The 11,539-nt window shown below is 53.8% G+C and overlaps 2 protein-coding genes across 2 annotated transcripts; one reads left to right on the forward strand and one right to left on the reverse strand.

Moving 5' to 3' along the window:
- Positions 1 to 267: 267 nt before the first annotated feature.
- On the reverse strand, positions 268 to 4,957 carry GCC1 (GRIP and coiled-coil domain containing 1). The gene is made up of 2 exons (XM_029232908.1): positions 3,556 to 4,957; positions 268 to 2,383 (listed from the first exon to the last, which is right to left on the reverse strand). The coding sequence occupies exons 1-2, from the start codon at positions 4,585 to 4,587 to the stop codon at positions 1,088 to 1,090; spliced, it is 2,328 nt and encodes a 775-aa protein (XP_029088741.1). The 5' UTR covers positions 4,588 to 4,957; the 3' UTR covers positions 268 to 1,087.
- Positions 4,958 to 7,727: 2,770 nt separating this feature from the next.
- ARF5 (ADP ribosylation factor 5) lies at positions 7,728 to 10,715 on the forward strand. The gene is made up of 6 exons (XM_029232867.1): positions 7,728 to 7,932; positions 8,457 to 8,537; positions 8,878 to 8,987; positions 9,447 to 9,518; positions 10,005 to 10,130; positions 10,233 to 10,715. Exons 1-6 carry the CDS (start codon positions 7,866 to 7,868, stop codon positions 10,317 to 10,319), a joined length of 543 nt encoding a protein of 180 aa, XP_029088700.1. The 5' UTR covers positions 7,728 to 7,865; the 3' UTR covers positions 10,320 to 10,715.
- Positions 10,716 to 11,539: the final 824 nt, after the last annotated feature.

Genomic DNA, 11,539 nt, shown 5'->3' on the forward strand with positions numbered 1-11,539 from the left:
GCAGGGACGTGGAGATTTAGCCAGAATGCTATCCACGGAGCAGCAAATACCCCAGCCCGGCCTCAGCTGAATTCCCACCATTTTCCTGTGAGGGTCATAGCATCCTTCTGGGATCCTCTGCAGCAGATCGTCTTCCTCTTCCCTGCCCCTACAAAGGCAGAAACAGCTTGGGGGGGAAGGGTGTAAATCTCTGAGCTAACTCCTTATATCCAGGCAGGATCAGAGCTTCCTGATCAGACCCCTCTCTGTAAGAAGGTAGAATTTTTTTCTTAATGGAAGTTCAACATTGAGGGAAAGCTAGCAAAGTCATTCACTCACAATCTCAGGCCAACCCTGGGCAGACAGGTTAAGGCAGGGACAAATGTGAGAGGTCTAGAACCCTATCCAGGCCAAAAGCAGGTCGCTCAGGATATCCCTAAGATCCAACTGGTGCTCAGGGTTCTCTCTAGGATGATCACAAGTGGTGTGTTTTGTCCAGATTGATTAGGTCATACCTAGCCCTAAGTATTCCAAGCTTCCCAGTTCCAAGATGAACTTCCCAAGTTCACTATTCCTTGGCCGTTTGGAGTAGGGGACAATCTGTCACTATTTCAAACTTCCTGGTCCCTCTCCAGCCTGAATTTCTGTCCCCAGAGAATTGGGGCAGCAGTTGACCAGATTCAAGATTTTGATGAGATGGAGTAAATAGCTGGTCCTTGTGCATGTTTAGAAATTAACTGAACTCCCTTTGGAGTCATATGTACTCCTAGCTCTGCACTAGGAGTATGATATTAAAACCAAAAACACCTTATTTTAAAAGACTCTCACTTCCCCAACTTTTGCACCTCTGAGTCCTAACCTCTCCCCCCGCTTCTCCTCACACACACCACCAGAAGATGCTGTCCCAACACTTTTAGTACCTCTAGGGCCCAAGGATAAAATGGCATTAATGGCATTTGGCAGAAAATCCCAACCCACATTGAGGATTCCTCCCATGTCAACACAGTGAAGAAATAAATGATAATGTAAGAGAAGAGGCAGGAGAAACCAGAGCCTGCCCCTTCTCACAGAAGAGGCACAGAAAATTGAGGAGTTAGTGAAAATGGCATCATCTCTTGCCAGAAGGCCACCAACTACCACCGGCTGGGAGCCGCATGATCACTTGTTTCTCCTCCGGACTGAAGTGCAAGATGGTGAGGATGGCGGTGAGCGTCTGCTGGCGGCCCACGGTGTCCGGCAAGGTCAGGAAGCGGTAGATGATGTTCTTGAGGTACTCCAGGTTGGCTCCCTCCCGACTCTGGTCCCTGATGTTCTTTGCAATGTGGCTCTGCAGGGCTCCCACCTCCTCCCGATGCCGCTCCCCCTCCTCCAGCAGCCGATCCTGCAGCTGATGCACCTCCCCCTCCAGCCTGTGCTTCTGCTTCCTCAGTGACGTGATCTCCACCTCCTTACGGGCCAACTGCTCGGCGTAAAGGAAGAAAGTGGGCTCGTTGGCCGCAGCTAGCTGCAGGGCTTGGGTCAGGCTGTCCGGAGCAGATGTGTCCGCCGGATCCCCGGGGCCCACACTGCCCACAGGGCTTCTGCGTCCAGGCAGCCCAGAGGACAAGGCCACGGAACGCAGCTGCTCCAGCTCCAGGTCCTTCTCGGCCAGCACGGCCAGGGCCCGGTCCCGCTGCTTGTGCAGCTCCTCCTCCAGTTTCAGCGTGCGGTCCCTGAAGTCCAGCTGGCTCCGCTCCAGTTCCTGCCGGTGGATGTGCTGCAGCCGGACCAGCTCCTGCTTCCAGCCCTCAGCCTCCTGCTGGTGCTGGCAGTCGAGCTCCTCGCAGGACAGCCGCAGCGAGATGTACTTCTCCTTCAGCTCCGCCAGCTGCTCCCGGGCTTCCTCCAGCTCCTTGCCCAGGTTCCCGTCTTTGACGTTCTTGCTCTTGAGGACGACCTGGGCCCGCATCTTGTACCTCTCAAACTCCTCCTTCAGCTGTTTCAGCTCCTGCTGGTAGTAGAGCGCACTGGCCTTCTCCCCGTCGGCAGCCTCTGAGCTGGGCATTATCTCCAGGTTGCAGAGCTTCTCCACATCCAAGGTCACCTGGCTCTTCCTGGCCGCAACCTGAAGCAGCCTCTTCAGCTTCTCCATCTTGTCCTTCAGGACATTGACATCCAGACTGGACTCCTCTCCATGGCTGTCCAGAGGGGACCGGCTAGAGGCCGCTAGTGCCAGTGTCTTGTTCTCCAGGTCCAGCTGAAGAATGCGCTCCTTCAGCTTCTGGATGGCCAGCTGGTCCTTCTGCTTGGCTTTCTCATAGGTGCCCAGCAGTTCTGACACCTCAGATATTTGATTCTCCAGGGCCGCCACCCTCTGCTCTTCCAACTGCGATTGCTGTCGTAGCTGATCTTCGGCGACGGCTGTCTGGAAAACAAGGGAACAGGTGGAGATGCATCCAGAAAAGCCACAAGGCCCGATGGCAAACTTTGAGAAAGCAAGAGAGGGGAGCAACAGGGTTACGGGACGGAGGTGGCCCGGCAAAAATGGGAACTGGGAATTTTTCTGTTCGTTTGGGAGCTAACCCAAGCTCCTGTAACCTGCTCCCAGACACACATTATACCAAACAACATTAAGAACCTTTGTAGATCTGCTGTTGTTCGGCTTTAGTGTTTCTGCTCTCTGTTCTCATACACCAACCTCACATGTGAAGTGTGCTCTTAACCATATGACATTCTTTTCCACTTCCAATATTCCTGGAAGTTCAAAATTGACTTGGATCTCTCCCCACACTGAAAGGTGGCACTGTAAAATAGCATACCCTTCCACACAAGGCAAATGTTGACTGCAAGCAATACAACAGGTTATTTCTTCTGAGAAAATTCCCTTTGCCCCCTTCAGCCACACTACCTATAGGAATACACTGTTACCTATATATAGGCATATTCCTACAAGCATACACTCCACCTTTCACTGCACAGCCGCCACTACACTGCTTCACAGAGCACAGCTGGGAAGATGCCAATGCCCAGATGCTCAGAGCTGTCTGGCTCCAACCTGGCCTACACTCAGAAACTCCACATCCTATTGGAAGCACACTCTGTGGATATTGTCAACACCACACAGAAAAGGATTTCCCAGGACTCACAAATGAAAGTTTTTGAATAGCATCAAAAATCAACAGTGCAGGGCTTCCCTGGTGGCACAGTGGTTAAGAACCTGCCTGCCAATGCAGGGGACACGGGTTCGAGCCCTGGTCCGGGAAGATCCCACATGCCGCGGAGCAACTAAGCCTGTGAGCCACAACTACTGAAGCCCGCGCACCTAGAGCCCATGCTCCACAACAAGAGAAGCCACCGCAATGAGAAGCCTGCGCACCGCAACGAAGAGTAGCCCCCACTGGCCGCAACTAGAGAAAGCCTGCGCACAGCAACAAAGACCCAATGCAACCAAAAATAAATAATAAATAAATAAATAATTTAAAAATAAAATTGACAGTGCAGCCACTTAGTTCTAACTATCAAAAGAGAAAAAAAAGCCCTAATATTTCCCCATTTCAGGTTAAACGACTAATGTTTGAAGGAGATGAAGATGATTACCTTCCTCATTTCCTGCTGCAGCTGAGCCTGGAAATGGCTTTTAAGGCAGGCGGCCTCTTCCTGAAGCTCCTGCAGCCGGGGGTCAGGCCGATTCTTCTCATCTCGAAGAGCCTGCAGCTCACCTTTCAGCTCCTCTACCTCACGGGTCAGCTGCTTGGTTTGCAATTCAAACCCTTCCATCTGACCGGCTGCATAGGCCCGCCCAGCCAGAGCTTCTCGGGTCTCTTCCAATCGAAGCTCCAAGTCCTGGCGCTGGGTCCTCTCCTCCTGCAGCAGCTTCTGGAGCTCACGCAGCATCAAGGCATGGTCACTCTGCTCTTGGGCCCGATCGTGCTGCTGCGTGATAAGTCGGGCTTTGGTTTCTGCTATCTGCTCCTGCAGCCCCTTCAATTCTCCCTCCAGCCGGCCCCTCTCCTCCTCTGCTTTTTTACTGGCATTATCTAAGTCCTGTTTCATCTTCTTTTTGTCAGCCAGGTAAGAAGCTTCCATACGGGACTTCTCCTGGGTGACTGTAGCCAAAGAGCTGGTCAAAGTCGCCAACTGAGTCTTCAGCTGGTGCAGTCGTTTGTCCACCTCCCCACTCCCAGACGGTCCATCCCCACTACTACTGCTAACGCCGCTCTCCGATCCACTGGCCTCTTCGGACTTTAGAGGTGGTGGTCCACGGGCCAGTCTGTCATCTTCTACCCCAAACTCACCCTTGGTGCTGGTGAGACTGGCCGCAGTATCTAAGCTGGTGGCGGTCCCAGTGCTATCCTCGCTGTGAGTGGAGCATAGGTCATCCACAGAGTCAGGAAAGGTGAGGCCTTGAGGCTGGACACCTGCAAGGCCCACATCCGCCTCGTGGGATACCGACAGCACCTTAATGCTGGCCTCCAGCGCCTCTTTCTCTTTCAGCAGACTTTTATAGGCGCGGACTACATCCTTGAGACGTGCCTGGTACTGGAGGAGCTGCTTCTTCTGGGTCTCAATGGTCTCCAGCAGGTCCTTCTTGCTTGGGCCGCCCCCGAAATTCATCCCAAACTTCTCCATGAGGGTTCAGAACGGGTTGTTCCACGTCAGTGTTCGGACAGCCTGGGAGAGGGTCACGAAGACGCTGGCGGGGAGAGAGTTGTCCCTAAGGCCGCACACCCGCTCCTCACAGCTATTCGTGACCGGATGCAGGGCAGCGGGGCAGCCTGACAGAAGCGCCCGCCAGGTCCCAGGCAGCAGGGCAGGGGCGGGTCCTATCCTAGAGGCGGGGCGACGCTGGCACGAGAGGAGCACACTGCCAGGGCTCGCCCGCACTGTCCCAAAAGCCGCTCCGCGCTCCGCGCTCCCCGCTCGCCCGGGCCACAGCAGCACCAGCCGGCCCCCCGTCCAAAGCTTTAAGCTGAGCGTAGCCCCATTCCGACTTCCTAACTCTACCGGTTAGACAACCGCGCTTCCGGGGCCACTGGAAGTGACGACAGCACGACGCCTCAGGCCCCGCCCCCCGCGGGCGCGAGGTGGGCGGAGCTACTTCAGTCGAAGGGCGCGAAGCCGCCTGTCGCGAGCCCAGCTGGGCCACGAGTCGGTCACTCTCCACCAGAGCAGAGCAAGCAAAGTCGAGTACACGGAAGTAATGCTGGTTTGGTGAGGGCGCCTGATCTCGCCCTAGCGCTACGATCAGCGAGGGACGGGGGTGACGTCGCACTGTGTCCTTACCAAAGACCCAGGTGAGCGACACGACCCCACTGTTTGGGGGCTCAGTGCATTTGTGTCCCTAAAGAGCAACAATTAAGACTCCCTTTCGGACCACGAAAATGACAACCCTTTCTAGGACAGTATTTGGCACCTAGTAGGTGTACAGTATAATTATTAGCATCCTTCCTGAGTTCTGCTGAGTTCATTAAACAAATATATATAGATGACTGTATATAGCCATGATGTCCATCCTAAGTGCCAACTATATTTCAGAAGCTTCACAGGAGTTTTGCTATTTAGTCTTTACAGTAATTCTGCTGAGTGGGTATTATTAGCACTATTTTACAGATAGGGAAACATGAGGCACAGAGAAGCTAAGTAACACGCCCAAGGTCACACAGCCAGTAAGTTTAGAATCCTATCTGGATCAGTCTGAGTCTCAACATAACCAAATGCTGTGCCAGATGATCACCATGAAGAAACAAGGTCCTGCCCTCAAGGAGACCACATCTAGAGAGGAAGCAGACGTGCAAACAGCAGTATATTCAAAGTGGTACAGAAGTTAAGAGGAGGGAGGCCTGTCTAGGGGAGACAGAGAAGGCTCTCAGTGGAAATACTTTGGGATTTGAAGGATGAGTACTGATTGCCCATCTAACTAGAGATGAGGGAAACAAACTTTCCAGGCAGAGGGAAAAAAATGCAAGGACTCCTAGGGCATCAGAGAGCCTGGCTCACCCTGGAAGCAATGAGAATCATTTCAAGGCAGTAGCTTAGGGTATGCGAAGGAGGTGGCAACAGATGGGGCTGACACAATAGATGAGGACCCAAATTAAGGCATTTGGATTTTATCTTGGGTGATAAGACACTAAAGGATTTTCATTGCAAGAGTGGCATCATCAGGTCTTGTATGACAAGGTGAAGATACCAAGGTGCAGAAGGCCATTTTCATTCATGGGGATCAGATGGTAGTGAAATAGAGCAGTGACAACAGGGATGGAAAGAAAAAGGCTAATTGAAAGAGCTAAAGATGACTTGGTCACCACTAGTTGTGTTATTATATTGGAACTCTTTTAAATGTGCTCTTCAACATTGTAAAAACCTTCTTAAGAATGCAAGTCTATGACTGAAGAGTAAAAAAGTCATGTATTCACTCATACCTGGCGCCCAGAGTCTGTTCTTTTTACAGACTGAGGGTCAGGATGGGGCAGACACTAGAAGTCTGTTCAGACCCAGCTTCTCGGTGGCCCAGATAACATCTGCATCACACAAAACATTCAGATACATTATCTTATCATTTTAATCTTCACCGTAACCTCATGAGACAGGACAGATATTAGTCTCCCTTTATAGATGAGAAAATGATAGGCTGTGAATATTGTTGGAGTCAAGCCCCCACCCCCCCAAAAAAAAGGCAGAACTGAGAATTGAACTGAGGCCTGGAACAATGGCACAAAGTGGGTACTTAGTAAATATTTGTGGAAGGGAGCGAGGGAAGGCGGGAGGGAGGAAGGAACTTTCTCTGATTCCCAGCTCACTTCACCATGTCCAGTCCATAAGCAAACGATCCTAGAAGCCCACTGCAAATCCAGAATAGGCAAAACGCCTGCCCTTGCTCCACTGAGCAACCAATTAGTCCATTCAACCCAGCCAGCATTTGTTAAGCATATATTAGGTGCCTGGCATTGACCCAGTCTCTGCCATAGAAGAAATTTAAATTAATTCCTATCTTGCTATTTCGCCTCAGATGCTAAGATGAGTGCGGAAATAACTTATGAAGCTCTTTGGCAAGAGCCTCACAAAATCCTAGATAGCTGTGCACTGAAAATCCAGGTTCCCAGGTCTGTGGCAGAGTGAGGAGGGAACTTTAGAAAGGCTGCCCTCTTCGACTGAAAGGCATTGTTTCCAGGGCCATCAAGGGGAAGGCAGAGTTCTCCAGTATACAGGAGTAGGGTCTACGACCCCGCCGCCAGAACTGGGGATCTTCCACTGTTTCTGCTGATTGGGGATCTATGAAGGTGGCGTTTGAAGGAACCATGAAGTGCATCTTCTTCCACCTCTGGCGTACTCCTCTCGAGATTCTATGGTCACTGAACCACCTGCTACGTTCAGAGTCCCTCGCTGGGAGCTGGGAGGACAAAAGGGAGGATTAAGACACTTGCACAGAACTTCCGCTCTCCCGGGGAGGAGGCTGGAGGTCACCAAGAGCTAAACCGGAGCCCAGAGTGCGTTGGACGCAACAAACCAAGGCCCAGAGACCGGCCACTGAAGATGGGGGTGGAGGGCCGTTATGGAGCGTTGTAGGCTTTCCTCGGCCCTGCCCGGGTTGCCGGTTCAGCGCCATACACCTGACAGGCGCGCTAGGAACTGGGGGAGACCCAGGCCCTTTCCATCTTTAAAGCTGGCGCGGGACCGGGGGAGGATGCGGAGGCTCGCTCAACTTCAGTGTCTTCCGGAGCCACGGTCTGGAGGCGGGGCGGGGGCGGGGCCAGGGCGGGGGACGGCCCGAGGTGACGTAGGGCCGGCCGGGACGCGCGGAGGCCGCGGCGGCGCCTCCTCCTTCTGCTGCTGCTGGGCCCCATCCCCCAGCGGCCGGTTCCAGCCCGCACCCCGCGTCCGTGCCCGAGCCCCCTCCCCCGGGCCCCGCCATGGGCCTCACCGTATCCGCGCTCTTTTCGCGGATCTTTGGGAAGAAGCAGATGCGGATCCTCATGGGTGAGGCAGATCAAGCGCGCGGCCCGGACTGGAGCAGCAGCCCCCGCGCAGCCTTCTCGCCCCTGCGTCCCTCCAGCCCAGCTCACCCCGGTCTCTGACCCCGAGTCACCCACCTCCTAACCCCCCGGGGCCGCTACTCTCGGGTGGGTCGCGGTCTGCAGCACTGTCCCCGGGGCCTGAGACCGAGAGCTGCGGGCCTGGGTGGGGTGAAGCTTCCTTCGCCCCAGCCCGGCTCGTAAGAAGGGAGGATTCCGCCCTTGGAGACGACTTTTAAAAGGAGCGCGGCCTTTCTTTTGCGCCTCTTTCCCCTCAATCCTCTGCCGCCCCTCCTCCGCTTTGGGGGCAGGAGTTGGCGCTCCCCACCCTACTGCACTCAAGGCCCCGAAGGTAGATAACAGCGCGCACCTGGAGGCGCTCGGGCTCTCCGCCCCCGTCACCATCAGCTGTCCTGGCCTCTCCCCTTTCCTGGGCTCTAGGGGGCTCCCTCGCTCCCATCTCCAACCCTGTGCCCCTCTCCGTTGCAGTTGGCTTGGATGCAGCTGGCAAGACCACAATCCTGTACAAACTGAAGTTGGGGGAGATTGTCACCACCATCCCCACCATAGGTGAGTCCGGAGGCGAGACCGGGAGGAGCGGGAGCGCGGCGGCGGCCCTTCTGAGGATCTGCTCTGCATTCTGCCCCAGGCCCTTATTTCTGTGCAGGGAGCTGACCCTGACATCAGATACTGCTACCTGAGAAGTGGGTCAGGGTATCTTTACGTGCAAGATGAGGCGGGATGGATGTGACCCAGCCCGGCCCCATCTGTGGGCTAGCTGGTCCTCTGGGGTTCTTTTCCCCTGGGCCTTCGTTGCCTTCTAGTTTTATATCCCTGCTGAATCCACTTAGTTTTAGTGAGTTCCTTCCTTTCAGGATTTTTTCCTCATATTTTTACCAATTATCTGCAGGCTTCAACGTGGAAACAGTGGAATACAAGAACATCTGTTTCACAGTGTGGGACGTGGGAGGCCAGGACAAGATTCGGCCTCTGTGGCGGCACTACTTCCAGAACACTCAGGTTGGGGCTCCCCAACCCCAGGGGAAGAGGGTTAAGGTTAGAAAGACTGAGATGTTGGCCCAGGCCAGGAAAAAACCCTTACCTCCTTCTACCCTCATTTGTAGGCTAGCCTCTCCTCATCCTTCAGAACTGGCCTCAGACTTCTGAGACTTAGCCACCGTAAGCGTCTCCTGAGAAGCAGAATTCTGAATCTACACTGCCTGATTTAGCTCTCATCACATGTCTTTCCCTGTTCCCTTGCACATCTTTTAGCTAGACTGCTTGCCTGAGGGCAGAGGCTGTATCCTTTGCTGGGTGTCTCCAGTTTGTGCGAGAACACCTGCAAAGCCGTAGTGGAAGTTTACTAGATGAGAAGGGTTTAGACACAATTAGACGTGGGCAGAAGAGAGAAAGAGCCAGACTAGGGTGTATGTGTCCCAGGCTCGAATGATTGCTCCTCCTTTCTTCCTTCCCACCCAGGGCCTCATCTTCGTGGTGGACAGTAATGACCGAGAGCGGGTCCAGGAATCTGCTGATGAACTCCAGAAGATGGTGAGCACCCAGAGCCCTGGGACAGAGAGATCCTCTGTGCTGGTGTGAGAGTCAGGAAACGCCTCAGAGGCCCTGAATGTGTGATTCTCTTTGTGGACACAGTCACAAGAAGTAGCTCACCCTGTTTTGAATTGGGGTCAGGTAAAAAGTATAGGACTTACTTTTTCCTTGCATTCTCTCCTGTCTTCACAACTGACTCTGAGAAGTTGGTGGGGAGGGGGGAAGTTCTACGTGGTGGAGAGAAACATCATCTTACGTTCTTATTTTTCCATTTGGAAATTTTGTCATTTTGACTAGGGCAAGGAGTCAAATTAGAAGAAGACCCTTTCTGGACTTCAGGCCAAAATGGCCTCAAGCTAGTTTATAACTCTGTCTTGGGTTCAGCAGTAGATGACACAATATTCTATTCTTCTCACAAATATGCTAGAAGGGAAAAAGGGGGGGCTCCCGTACACAGCTGGATTCCACCCCCTTTGCCTCTCCCAGCTGCAGGAGGATGAGCTGCGGGATGCGGTGCTGCTGGTGTTTGCCAACAAGCAGGACATGCCCAACGCCATGCCCGTGAGTGAGCTGACCGACAAGCTGGGGCTACAGCACTTGCGGAGCCGCACGGTGAGGGCCTGCCTCTCCCAAAGGGGCCCCAGGCCAGGCAGGAAATAAAGGCATCTCCTTTTCTTCCCTGCTACTGACCTCTTTCTTTCCTTCTCCCCACAGTGGTACGTCCAGGCCACCTGTGCCACCCAAGGCACGGGTTTGTATGATGGGCTGGACTGGCTGTCCCATGAGCTGTCGAAGCGCTAACCAACCAGGGGCCGGCCCCTGCTGCCCAGAAGCTCCCGCGTGCATCCCAGGATGACCAGACTCCTGGACTCCTCAGGCAGTGCCCTTCCCCCCCATCTCCTCCTCCCCCGCAGACAGCAGCCTCTGCTCCTGCCTGCATGTTGTCTCTGTTGTTGGAGCCTGGGGCCCCGCTCTCTGGGCACGGAGGGCTCCGCTCTCCTGCCTTCTGGGACCTGTGGAAAGGGGCTTCTGGGGCCAGGGCCCCTTCTGCCAGAGGAGGAGCAGGGATCTGGGTTTACTTCTGTTTCTTCCGTTTCGGGTGTACCCTTGGGGCCAGGTGGGGAGGGAAGGTGAGGGCTCCGGGTGGTGCTATGATGTGGCACTGGATATTGAGTAATAAATTTGCTGTGGTTTGTACATGGTGTTGTCTGTAGCCTAGAGGTCGGGGGCTGGGTTATTGGCTGCAAAGAGACAATATGGGGGAGGCTCAAAGCAGCTAAGGCTGCAGGGCCTGCCCCATCCCCCCAGCACACACACACACACATCGCTGCCCTCATCTAGTTCAGCTTCTCCTCCTTTACTCTTGAGATTGGAAGTATTTAGGGGCTCCAATGGAGGAAATCTCCTTCCTTCCCCAATTCCAAGGGACCTTTGCTGCTGTAACAGGCTCTACCTTCATGGGTCTATAAACCACCTAACGCCCATTTCCCATCCATCTCCCAGCTACTTAGAGAAGTAGGCAGTGGGTCCTGGAGGCTATTGGACAACAGAGACTCTTTGGTGAGGGAAGGACTGATATCCTTAGGGGCAGCCCTTGCTGGTTGCCCAGCAGCAGGGCAACTGGGGACCGGAGAGGGTGCTCTGTGGTCCCCCCACCAAGGCCAGTCTCCTTACCCTGCTCCTGAGCCAGCCCTTCCTGATTAGCATGAGTAATCGGATCCTTGCTGGTTATCTAGGGTTTCCTCACACTCCCTGAAAAGTACCTTCTGAGATGTTTTGGCTTCATCCTCCCAAGGGCCATAGAAGTTAATAGATTTTTCTTAGGTATCTTGAACTCTAAAAACACTTGAGCCCCAAGGGAGCCAGGCAGAACCCACTTCCTAGGGAGGAAAGAGGTTGATTTCTATCCTATGATTAAAATGAGGAACACAAGTGAAGAAAGGGAGGGACTTGCCTGAAGTCACAGGTGGTGGTTGGCAGGGCACAGGCTGAAGTTCTGATTCCCAGTCAATTACCTCGAT

The sequence above is a fragment of the Monodon monoceros genome, unplaced genomic scaffold (assembly GCF_005190385.1).
Source record: "Monodon monoceros isolate NGI ecotype Baffin Bay Population unplaced genomic scaffold, NGI_Narwhal_1 Super_Scaffold_2, whole genome shotgun sequence".
Lineage (NCBI taxonomy): Eukaryota > Metazoa > Chordata > Mammalia > Artiodactyla > Monodontidae > Monodon > Monodon monoceros.